Here is a 12,800-nt window from a genome sequence, read left to right on the forward strand (position 1 = left end):
AGAACCTTTTGGAGTAATGCTGCTTTCATGTGATGTCGTAATTATGGTAAATACCACTTGTCGAGTCGAAAATTGCATGTGAACGCCCCCTCAGCTCGTATTTTCTCCTGGAAAACTGGGATTTTATTATTATACTCGAGTTTCAGAGATGGGACGACTGTTTACTTTTCAAAATGGGGGAGCACCAACAAGAAGTTGTGAATGGTGACGAAGTTGTTTTTGTCGTTTTTTCAAGAACATTTATCGTCAATTTCCACATTTTTTTATGCCAGCATCCAAGTGTAGAGTACACGTTTATATATATATATATATTTTTTTAACCAAGTGGTTACTAAAACGTTACAAACAAATACTTACCGTTTGCATTTTGATGCAATCTCTCCTCATTGTAGTAGGTGAATTAATAGGTCTTCTAAAACAGTTTTGCCCACGCAACAAACCAAAATGAAATCCATGCCTGCTAAGTTTTTTTTTTTTTTTTTTTTTTTTTTGCTACGAAAACAAAAGCACATGAACAGGACACATTCGTAATTACCAAAGAGTACGTGGTAAAGATCAACTTTCCCAGAGCACGTGAAGACAGCATAAAAGTGGTAAAAGACGAGTCCAGCTGTCTCGTTTAGTTTTTCGGGTGCAATTTACATTTACTTGAATGAAAGCGGACTTTCAAACACAAGCGTCAGACTATCAGCTGCAAACCTTTGAGCAACAGCGCCACCAAGTGGTCAAATATTTAACTGCATAAAAAACATGAACTATTTTTAATCACTTACTGTACTATAACGGCTCTCAGAGTTCTTTGTTCAATGCAGATGCTCCAACTGGTTCTGTGACAACTTTAAAACTACCGTGAGATACAAAAATTATTCGTATCAAAATTTAAAATTATCAACATTTTCAAAATTTAAAGTAAAACCAAAATAAAACAGTCGTGATACAATTACGTACCGTGTGTGCCTTCTGTTCAAAGCCCATTTGTCTTGTCTTTGTCTTTCATTTTTCACAGTCGTCTGTTCTCTATTGAATCTGAAGCTTCCGGAAAACAATTGCACACGTGAAACCTAGAGGGTCATTACCACTTCTATAATTAACCACTAGGTGTTAGTAAAACACCGCAGATATGCACGAGCAGATATGAATTTTTACACATTTGATTTTACAAATATGTACACAGTATATATAAACAAACATTAGTTTCTGTGTGACAGCTACACTTATTGTGTGTATGTTTATTTATTTTTATTTTTTATTTATTTTAAATCAAATTTTGAGTCAATGGGTGTTTTTCAACCCTCTTGTTACCCGAGTTTTGTTGGGTCAGTTTGACCCAAGGAATGCGCAAGTGTCGACAAATTATTAAAAATGTACTTAATTAAATTAAATTCAAAGTTAAATGTGTCAGAAACTGATTTTTTAAAAACTTTATATCTAATTGTAAAAGCGCCACTAGCCCCCATTAAGACTAGCAAAACATGTAATACCACAAAATGCCTAGTTAGAAAAAAAAAAAAAAAAAGACGGTAAAAGCAGTGGCGCCCCTAGGGGGTGGCTAGGGATGGCCACGGCCCCCCCTATAAATTTGTTGGCCACCTAACTGGCCAACCCACTTGCCAGTATATTGTTAGATTGTTGTAGCATCAGTTATGCATTTCATCCCAAATGCAAATCTGCCAGCACCTGATTTTCCCCAGTTATTATTTTGTTTTGTTAAATGTACACCTTATGTCTAATATATACATAACACAATAAAACATAATTGTTGTGGAACTCAAAATGTTGACTGGACAGTTATGGACTATGCACATTAAATCATTAGTAACATCAAATATTACACAATACACCAAAGTATATCAGTAGCCGTGTCCTTAAGTTTTGCTGATAGTTTTCCCCTGAAATTTATACTAAAATAATATAATGAAAATCTGAAATTATGGCTTTTAGTTTTGGTGTGCCACCCAAGGATTTTAAGTGGCCCCATCTGGCCACCCTTTTGAAAAATTTCTGGAGGCGCCACTGGGCAAAAGATGGGTAACTTAGACATCTATATGAGAAAATATTCTCACAGAAAGTCACACCACTAATAATTTAAAAAATTTTAAAAACTAAAAAAACTTTTTTTTTTTTTTTTTTAATTCTACATAAATTAAAAATAGGGAAAAAATGGGTCACTTTGACCCCGTGGGTAAACAGTAAGAAAAAATCAAAATTTGAAAATTTCAAAAAAAGCAAATATGAAAAAAACATCACAAATAGCAATTTCACTTTAAACGATATGTTAAAATTTAAAAGAGGTCAATTTGACCCGTCGACTTAACAGATGGGTTATAAATAAAGGAAATAGTATTCTTTTGGAAGAAGTATTGCTATTTTACTGAGGTTTTTTTTTTTTTTTTTTTTTTTAATTGAGCCACATTCTAGACATACAGTATATAACAACAAATCAAAATGGAAACAAATATTAATATTATAATATTGTAGAAAGTAAAAAATGCCAAAGGTTATTCAAAAAAAGCCAAATTAAACAAAAATATTACATTTGGAACACAATTACAATGATTTTAAAGCCTTTGAATTTTTCGACTATGATATGGCAAAAAACACAGACAAGGCTGAAAAAGCCGTTTCTGCTCTTGCACCCCTCTTTAAAATAAACTGCTGTATTTTAAGCCAAAATAACTGTTGTGTTTGATAGAACAATATGTCTATATGCTGCCATAGCAGTTTCATGGTGGATTAAGCCCCCAAACTATTTTTAATTTGTCCGTTTTACCCTTGAGACCCCCCATTTACAGACACCGCGCAACCGCTTTTGTTTCAAACCAACCATAAAAAAGTGCTAAATAGTTATATTTATTATTCGAAATGTCTATAATTTTTAGCTTAGAATCATTAATTGATGTCCAATATTTATTTATTTCTTTAAAAAGAAAAAAACTAAAAAAAAATTATTCACTCGCATATTTTAACTTTTAAACAAATTACGTCACAAGGAAAAAAGTGGTGTCTGTAAATAGGTCATCAAATATCTACTTCATAGCTATCGCTTAATTGTATTTTTTTTTTTTTTTTTTGTCACTGTCGCATTTCCACGATATTTTAGATGATAAATTATCGTTCCAAACAAAGAAATTTTTTTTTTAAAAGGGTAAATATTTGAAAAAGAAAATCTCGACCACTCCTTGACGTCTGCAATTTCTGCATTGCGACCCTTGTTATATTACCGTGTTTCACCCATAAAATCCCCCAAAAGTCCGGCTGTGGCCATTGTCAGCTGTGTCTTGATACACGGTGAGACATGCTACACTGAGTTTTTGGATCGAAACAAGGTAAGTATGCAATAATATCTCGTTAAAATAATGGTGTCTTTAATTACGCTCTCTCGTGCTCTCACCTCGAGTTAGGGTTTAGGGGTATATATATATATTTTTTAAATGCCCACCTGTTGAAAATTTTTCTTCCCCCAGAAAATTGAGTTTTAAAACTTTCCAATGATGTATCACACATGCGTATAGGACAATTTTGAAATTTGGCCAAATTGGGGGTCTCACAGCGGAACTTCAAGTCACCTGAGTGTTTTCCGCCATTCAGACTTAATAAATAGACATTTATTTTTTAAAGGCAATAAAATCAAACAAACAAAAAAATATTACAACACTAGGGGTTAATCAAAGACAGCCTCCTGGGAAATTGCAGTTTACAAATTCATTCATTCATTCATTTTCCATGCCGCTTATTCCTCATGAGGGTCGCGGAGGTGCAGGAGCCTATCCCAGCTAACTTCGGGCAGTAGGCAGGGGACACCCTGAATTGGTCGCCAGCCAATCGCAGGGCAGCAGTTTACAAATATTTTTTTGTTATTTGTACAAGTACTTTTCAAAATATTAGCATAATGTGATAAAGTTCATTATTTTCTGTAATGTACTGATAAACATTAGTCTTTCATATATTTTAGATTCATTACACAGAACTGAAGTAGTTCAAGCCTTTTATTGTTTTAAAATTGATGATTTTGGCAAAAAAGTCAAGAAAAACCTAAATTCCTTGTCTTAAAAAATTTGCATATAATGAAAAGGTACTCTAAAGAAGCTAGTAACCTAATCATCTGAATCAACGAATTAACTCAAAACACCTGCGAAAGAGTCCTGAGGCTTTTAAAAACTCCCAGCCTAGTTCATTACTCAAAACCGCAATTATGGGCAAGACTGCCGACCTGACTGCTATCCAGAAGGCCATCATTGACCCAGAAGACCATTATCGACACCCTCAAGCAAGAGGCTAAGACACAGAAAGAAATTTCTGAACGAATAGGCTGTTCCCAGCGTGCTGTATCAAGGCACCTCTGTGGGAAGGAAAAAGTGTGGCAGGGAGTGCTGCACAACCAGAAGAGGTGACTGCACCCTTAGAAAGATTGTGGAGATGGGCCGATTCCAGACCTCGGGGGACCTGCAGAAACCTGGAAATGGGCTACAGGTGCCGCATTCCCCAGGTCAAGCCACTTTTGAACCTGAAACAGCGGCAGAAGCGCCTGACCTGGGCTACAGAGAAGCAGCACTGGGCTGTTGCTCAGTGGTTCAAAGTACTTTTTGCAGATTAAAGCAAATTTTGCATGTCATTTGGAAATCAAGGTGCCAGAGTTTGGAGGAAGACTGGGGAGAAGGAAATGCCAAAATGCCTGAAGTCCAGTGTCAAGTACCCACAGTAAGTGATGGTCTGGGGTGCCATGTCAGCTGCTGGTGTTGGTCTACTGTGTTTTATCAAGGGCAGGGTCAATGCAGCTAGCTATCAGGAGATTTTGGAGCACTTCATGCTTCCATCTGTTCAAAAGCTTTATGGAGATGAAGATTTCATTTTTCAGCATGACTTGGCACCTGCTCACAGTGCCAAAACCACTGGTAAATGGTTTACTGACCATGGCATTACTGTGCTCAATTGGCCTGCCAACTCTCTTGACCTGAACCCCATAGAGAATCTGTGGGATATTGTGAAGAGGAAGTTGAGACATCAGACCCAACACTGTGGATGAGCTTAAGGCTGCTATCAAAGAATCCTGGGCCTCCATAACGCCTCAGCAGTGCCATAGGCTGATTACCTCCATGCCACGCAGCATTGAAGCAGTCATTTCTGCAAAAGGATTCCCGACCAAGTATTGAGTGCATAGCTGATATAATTAATTGATGGTTGATTTTTTTTGTATTAAAAAAGACTTTTTTTTTTTGTATTGGTCGGATGAAATTTACTAATTTTTTGGGATAGTGATTTTTGTTTTTTCTTGACTTTTTTTTTTGCCAAAATCATCAATATTAAAACAATAAAAGGCTTGAACTACTTCAGTTGTGTGTAATGAATCTAAAATATATGAAAGTCTAATGTTTATCAGTGCATTCCAGAAAATAATGAACTTTATCACAATATGCTAATTTTTTTAGAAGGACTAGTATGTTTAAGACAGACATGTCCAAAGTGCGGCCCGGGGGCCAAATACGGCCCGTGGTCAAATTTCATCCAGCCCCCAGCCTCTGTCATAAGATCAATAACGTCTGGCCCACACACAGACTTTATAGATTGGTTAGCAGTACTGCTACCAGAAAATGAAGTAGCCTACACACTAAATGCTGCTCCTTATTTACCCACTAAAAGGCATCAATACTCTAAGCAACATTACCCCGTGTGACCCTTGACATCCAATTTTCTAAAATGGTGACAATCAACAACAACAACAACAAAAAAGTTGACTGCGACGGCCAACGCTTCAAGGATAGGTGGAAATTGGACTATTTTTTTTTTCACTAAAATACACAACATTTGTGTCTGCCTCATTTGCAAAGAGACAGTCACTGTTTTTAAAGAGTTCAATTTGAGGTGATATTACCAAACAAGACACGCTGACATGTACGACAAGATTACAGGGAAGATACGCAGCGAGAAATTGAAGAAACTTGAAGCTAGTTTAATTTCACAGCAGCAGTATTTTGCAAGAGCCCGAGAGTCGAAAGAGAACGCCACAAAGGCTAGTTGCGAGATTGTTGAAATTATTCATTTTAAAAAATTATAAAGCAAATGTGACACACAGTGTGGCTTGCTAAAATTTGCTTAAATATATTGTTCTACGTAAAGGAAGTCAGCCAAGGTCAGCCCCTCACATTTTTACCACACCAAATCTTGGACACCCCTGGTTTAAGAGAACGGTATTTATCTAAGAATGGAATTCTAAAAGAAATAGTCAAAAATACAGTGTGGACGTTGAAACCTTCATGTTGTGCAAATAAAACAACATCAGATTTACCACAAAGGACAATATTTTAACATCAGACTCAAATACTGCAATTATTAAACTTTAATCAATAACTATAATAACGTCATTTTATTTTAGTCGTCAGCAAAAGGACAAGACGTGAAATTACGTTACATTTGTTTATTTGCACGCCTCAAAGTGGGCGTCAAGATTTTAGCCAATCAGCGAGTGGCGTTGGCGCAGTGCTATTTGCATTGAACGTCCTATATAAATACTCACACTCTCGTCTTGGGCTCTATTCACTCCATTGCGAACTAACCATGCCTGAACCAGCCAAGCCAGCGCCCAAGAAGGGATCCAAGAAAGCTGTCAGCAAATCTGCTGGCAAGCCCGGCAAGGGAAGAAAGAGAGCCAGGAAACAGAGCTACGCCATCTACGTGTACAAGGTGTTGAAACAAGTTCACCCTGACACCGGCATCTCATCCAAGGCAATGAGCATCATGAACTCGTTCGTCAACGATATCTTCGAACGCATCGCCTCCGAAGCTTCTCGCCTCGCTCACTACAATAAGCGTTCTACAATTACGTCCCGGGAGATCCAGACCGCTGTCCGCCTTCTGCTTCCGGGTGAGCTGGCTAAGCACGCAGTGTCCGAGGGCACCAAGGCCGTAACCAAGTACACCAGCTCTAAGTAAACGGCTAAAACAGTGCTAACAAAACCAAAGGCTCTTTTAAGAGCCACCTACCTTTTCTTATGAGCAGTTCCACCAACAAGCCAATGACTTTCAATAAGGTCTTCCTTCTGAGAGATAAAACGTGACTTCATTACATGATTGTTTGGATATATTGAATGGCCTATGTAGAATAGTTAATAAATCTCATTGCACCAAATACGTTGTAATTTGCTTTATTCATAAAAATATACTCCAGTACAATAGAACTAATGAAAAAATACGGATCTGAAACCTTTTACAATAAAGTAACCTTTTTGTGCCCGAAAATCCAGTGACTCCAGTCATGTGATTTTAAAGCTAAACGACATTTCAAAGACTTCTTTTGTACTTCTGATCAAGTTTCAAACGCAATGATTACTGATCTCAACAACATACCACCCCCAAAGCAGGAAGTCTACAATGGCTTCATTTATAGCTCTGAACGGTTTCTTTGTACCTGACACAAAGAGTCGTTAACATAACTATCAACTGTGAGGGTGTGGTAAAACCAGTAGGACTAGTGTTGCATTCTTAACGAGAAGTGATTGTTCAGTATCCCTCCACCTTTGATTTATTTTGAAAGTACAGTGGTACCTCTACATACGAAGTTAATTCGTTCCAAGACCTTGTTTTGACATGTTGAGCAGAATTTTCCCATAAGAATACATTATAATTCAATTAATTCGTTCCACAGCCCAAAAACCTACATTAAATCTGTTAAAAATGCTTGGTTTTTTGCATGTTACGTGTTTTGGATCCCCCTGGTGGCGATTTGCAATTTGTTTTTATGATCAGGCATATTTTGGCCACCTAAAGAAAGCCAAAACCTACGTTCAAATATAAAGAAAATAAAAAAGCAACACGTTGATGAAGAGAAAGTTTTGGTCTAATTAATTCGGGACGGGCATCATTATTGTTCTAAAAGGACTATCTGCAGTGGTATCCTTTCTTCTAGTCACACCAGCTCAGTGCTTTTTAACAAAATCCTTAATAAAAAGGGCGTAGCTTTGGTCTCAACATTGGTAGGGACGCTATAACAGTATAACCTGCAGGTACACTTTTTGCTTGGGACGGGACATTAATAAGACCAAACAGATTGGCTACATTTCTGAAAAATAGCTTGTTCCTACATAAAAATGGTAAAAAGTTACAGTAAAATTATTTTCATGGGAGGAAATCATTTTTCAAAGTGCATGCTTCATATAAAGGAAATTTACAGTGGATGTGTTTTTTTTTTTTGGGGGGGGGGGGGTGTTAAGAAATGTGCATAGGCTGCAAATAAAAAATTTTTTTTTTTTAATGATGTATAAAATACATGCACAGTTGAATTAACGTTAACAGTAGAAAAAGTATAGGAAGACACGTTTCTAAGCAGCTTTCTACTCGAGTTTTACGGGTTAGCAAGTTCACACAGTTTAATGTTATGCTAACACTGATTCAGGTCGGACTTTCAGTTGCAAAATTAGTGGTGTGTTCCCCACCTTCACAATATTAACTTCTTTTTACATTACTTACAGTGGCTGCTGCTTCTGGCCAGGAAAAAAAAAAAAACTTCTGAAATCCCTCCTCTTCAAAGGGGGCAGAGAATATGTCGACATGTATTTCTGTCGGGATTGTGTGAATGTAGGGGTTCTAGTCATCAGCCAATTGTTTGAGGGGGAAAAAATGGACCAGCACATTCAGCAAGTGAAAAGGATAAATGTAAGTCTAAACATAATTTTGGGTCAATTCTATCCTTACAACTTGTGAATGAAATGATGAAAAACCTGACAAAGCTGGTGATCTCTTTGGCGATGGTACCAATAATAATAATTGTCACCTTAACGTATAAAGACTGGCGAACAGAGGTCGTCGGAGTATTGTCAACCAGTTCATGGACGTGCACCACACACTCATATTTTTCCATCATTCCGTCTTCATATCAATGGTAGGCAGTGTTGTTAATGTTACTTTAAAAAAGTAATTATAGTTACAAATGACTTCTCCCAAAAAGTAATTGCGTTGAATTTGAAGTACTGGTATTCCCCGGTTTACGAACGAGTTCCATTTCTGTGCTGGGGATGTAATCTGGATGACAGCGTAAATCAAAATTAACCATTTAAATACCTCAAAACGCCCTCTAAAAAAAAAAAAAAAAAAAAAAAAAAACTATCTAAAAACATATTATACATCATTGTACTGTCCTTGCCAAGACGTTGGAGCTAAGTCCTAGCTAGACAGTGAGCTAAGTGCCGAAATGACGATGTCAGACGTCTGTGTGGTTTGTTGACTTTATTCAGCAGCCCATGACGTAAACACTTGCAGAATGAAACTAAAATAAATCGAAATTAAATCAGTCTCATCTTCAAAAGCAGTAAGTAATTCAAATTTGCCTTTACAAATTGCTACTGATACAACAATAACAAACAATTAGCATGTATCAGTTAGCGTCCGCACATCATCAAAACCAATCATGCCCCAAGTATTCGAACACAATTGAAAACACAATAAACAGTACAGAAGGGGTTATATTCAGCCGTCGCTTCTGTATGCTTCACAAGCAACAAATGTGCGCGCAGGCTGTCGCCTCTCACTCTGGTGCTCTGTTCTGCTTTCTGTTCTACGCTTCCAGCGCCAAAATAAAAGCATACATCATAAAGCAAAAGTCAACATTTAAAAAAAAAAAAAAAAAGACGAGTCAGGCGTCGTGAAGTCCAAATCGTGTAAGGCTGGTCCGTCGTAACCCGAGGACTGCCTGTAGTTGATAGTTTCTGTGGCGATAGTTTCAAGGCTTGCCACAAGAGGGCATGCGGGCTTGGAATCACAAAAAGGTGACGAAGCCAGGGACTTGCGCAGACTTTTATTACCAGCTCGGTGAATCCATTCACATTTCATATGCAGTAAACGTTTTGTTGGGTTGGCATGGTCTTTCAGAGGACAAAGAGGTAAGCCATTTTTATATTTGTAACTTATTTTTTTAGCGTAATGTTGTGCCGTACTGCTTCTGTCTGACACTGAATGACCTGAAAAGAATTACAATGGTATCTGACTGCCACTGTTACTGTTTCTGTGGTGGAAAAGCGCTATATAGGTATAACACCATTTACCATATATATATATATATATATATATATATATATATATATATATATATATATATATATATATATATATATATATATAAAACAACTTTAGTAAGGAGGAAGTGTAAATAAATTATAGAATTAAGATTTGTTCTCAATGAAAAAAATTAAAAGTGTTGGTTGGCTGTCACTGAGTAGCATTTGCCATCGCTACACAAAGCCAACTAGATTGCCCCCAAGAACGGTCAGAGACGTAGGACAACCAGAGGATATATAAGAAAGACAGGGCTGATGGTAAAGGAGAGCTTGTTGAAACAGGAGAATGTCATTGTCAGTCACGTCGATAAATAAGCTAAGGCTATGCTTAGGTCGGCTCGTTTTTGTCGTCTTTTTCAGCCTTCGACACTCAAGCCATCTCTTTAACTGAACATTTTTATGTTCTTCCACATCTTTGCCAGTGAATTTAGCTCCAGGCACATCATTTTCGGAGAGAATTGGTAGGTTTAGCTCTGTAAACATCTCCTTCGTACACGATTTCCATTCATTTTCTATCAGGGACAAACGGTAGCTTGTCCCTACTTAGCAACAGTAGTAATGTCATGAATATTAATGAACGGAAGTGACGTGTTGCTTGCGGTACGCCATTGAGAAATGTTTTCAGCCTGTCACAACCCACTGTGAGTCCCAACAGGATGTGAGTCTATAAAATTGTGCTTGCATGGATGAGATTAAGAACACGTTTTCGAACAATATAAACAAATGAGTACACCCCTACATTTCCGTAGGTATTTAATCATATATTTTCATGGGACCACATTGAAGGTATGACTTACACAAGTAAGAGTGGTCAGTGCACAGCTTATATAGCAGTGTAAATTTATTGTTCCAACAAAGTAACTCAAAATACAGCCATTATTAGAACTGGTATTATTATCAAGTATTAACATACACTGTTTTAAAACAAATCCGCGAAACACATCACATACCCAAACTGTGTTTAAAAAAGTCGCCAATCAACGCTTGCACGGGTAGTTCGTGCATATACTACGCATGCGCCACTCATATCCTGTCGGTACTCACATTGGCGTTGGCGTACAGAGGGGAAGCCAATATGCACGCAACCTCAAAGCAGGAAGTCGTAGCCAAGGAGAACTGTAAAAAAAATAGAAATAAACTGTTTACGAAGTCATTTTGTAAAGCATAATAAACACATATTTATATATTCATATATTTTGTAATATATATGAGTAAAATCAGCATGAACATGAACCACAACACGTATAAGCATATTTTATAAGACGCATGGCTAAAATTTGAAATGGTATTGTAATGGAATATAACACGATGCAGTATAATTATAATGAGTTATTTTTTCTTAACTAAAGAGTTAATAATACTACAAATTAAAGTGTTTTAAATGGAAGCTAAAAGAACAGTGTTGCAACGTGGACAGGGGCGGTACCTCCCGGCAAAATACGTCAGCGTCATGTCTTCTTTCAGGTCCGCCATCTGGCAATAAGAAAGCCCGCCCCAGCACAACAGCCATCAGTCAACTTTAGTTCACTACAACCAATCATGTCTGGAAGAGGAAAAGGCGGCAAAGGTCTCGGTAAAGGGGGCGCCAAGCGTCATCGCAAAGTTCTCCGCGATAACATCCAGGGTATTACCAAGCCCGCTATTCGCCGTTTGGCTCGTCGCGGTGGCGTCAAACGTATCTCCGGTCTCATCTACGAGGAGACACGTGGTGTGCTGAAGGTTTTCCTGGAGAACGTCATCCGTGACGCCGTCACCTACACTGAGCACGCTAAGAGGAAGACTGTTACTGCTATGGATGTTGTCTACGCTCTCAAGAGACAAGGGCGCACTCTGTATGGCTTCGGCGGTTAAACATGAGCCAGTATTAACTCTTATCAACCAAAGGCCCTTTTAAGGGCCAAACACTTCTTCAATACAGAGTACTATTCCCAATGTTATTTACTGCATAGAGTATATTATAACAAGCTGTTTCAACAATAACGGTATTAAAGCTGAATTTATTGAACACCTAAACAAACAAACAAACAAACGAAAGGAAGGTACAGTATCGTCAGCTAATGAAGTGAAAATACAAACTCCAGTGATTCGAATTTACACTGTTGTGTACAACTTTAAAATTCTTACTTTGTATCATTTTCTAGATGAAAGCTATTTTGAGCTATAGATCATGCTGATTTGTATCATACATTAGTTTCTTTTACAAAATCCTAAACGGCTGTTAGATTGCCTAAATTCAATGTAAAATAAATTTAGAACATTTTGACATCATATGGGTTTGTTTTTGTGTGTGCATTAAATCTTAGCCTAACACTAGCCTGTCCGTCTTGACATTTCATTTTACTCAAATGTCGATCGAACTCCCCCCAGTCAAAATGGATTGGACGTCTTTCGCCGTCAAAGGCAGTGAAACGTGATCACTCAATGTCAGCCTTACCACTTGAATTTGATGTTTATAATTGACTTTGGGCGCATTAAAGGCTACAAATCAAGAGGTCCAGATGAGTACTATTCCCAATGTCAATTACTTTATATGATGTGCTTGTATCAATTGTTTTAAACTATGACAATAACTGTATTACAGCTAAATCAATTGACCACATGAGCAAACTAAGTACAGCACTGCAATTTATATATTGTTCAACTTTTAAAGTCCTTATTCTGAATCATTTTCCAGATTAAAGCTTTTTTAAACTAGATTTCGCTGATTTGCACCATACATTTTTTTTATTTTGCAATCATAAACGGCAATTAGAATGC

The 12,800-nt window shown here is 37.3% G+C and overlaps 3 protein-coding genes across 3 annotated transcripts in view; 2 read left to right on the top strand and 1 right to left on the bottom strand.

Annotated features, from left to right (window-relative positions):
• Positions 1-1,012, bottom strand: part of LOC130905495 (netrin receptor UNC5D-like) — a 477,495-nt gene extending 476,483 nt beyond the window's left edge. The window contains exons 1-2 of the mRNA XM_057818976.1: positions 949-1,012; positions 774-844 (exon numbers count right to left, since the gene is read on the bottom strand). The gene's annotated coding sequence lies outside the window, so the exon portion shown is untranslated. The remainder of the gene's footprint in view (positions 1-773; positions 845-948) is intronic.
• A 5,532-nt stretch (positions 1,013-6,544) lies between these two features.
• Positions 6,545-7,217, top strand: LOC130905461 (histone H2B 1/2-like). Its single transcript, XM_057818890.1, has one exon. The coding sequence runs from the start codon at positions 6,553-6,555 to the stop codon at positions 6,925-6,927; it is 375 nt and encodes a 124-aa protein (XP_057674873.1). The 5' UTR covers positions 6,545-6,552; the 3' UTR covers positions 6,928-7,217.
• Positions 7,218-11,542: 4,325 nt separating this feature from the next.
• Positions 11,543-12,669, top strand: LOC130905328 (histone H4). The gene has a single exon (XM_057818617.1). It carries the CDS (start codon positions 11,583-11,585, stop codon positions 11,892-11,894), a length of 312 nt encoding a protein of 103 aa, XP_057674600.1. The 5' UTR covers positions 11,543-11,582; the 3' UTR covers positions 11,895-12,669.
• Positions 12,670-12,800: the final 131 nt, after the last annotated feature.

The sequence above is a fragment of the Corythoichthys intestinalis genome, chromosome 17 (assembly GCF_030265065.1).
Source record: "Corythoichthys intestinalis isolate RoL2023-P3 chromosome 17, ASM3026506v1, whole genome shotgun sequence".
Classification (NCBI taxonomy): Eukaryota; Metazoa; Chordata; class Actinopteri; order Syngnathiformes; family Syngnathidae; genus Corythoichthys; species Corythoichthys intestinalis.

Bases quoted from the DNA above. Each gene is read 5' to 3' on its own strand.
- LOC130905461 (XM_057818890.1), top strand. From the start codon at position 6,553: ATGCCTGAACCAGCCAAGCCAGCGCCCAAGAAGGGATCCAAGAAAGCT.
- LOC130905328 (XM_057818617.1), top strand. From the start codon at position 11,583: ATGTCTGGAAGAGGAAAAGGCGGCAAAGGTCTCGGTAAAGGGGGCGCC.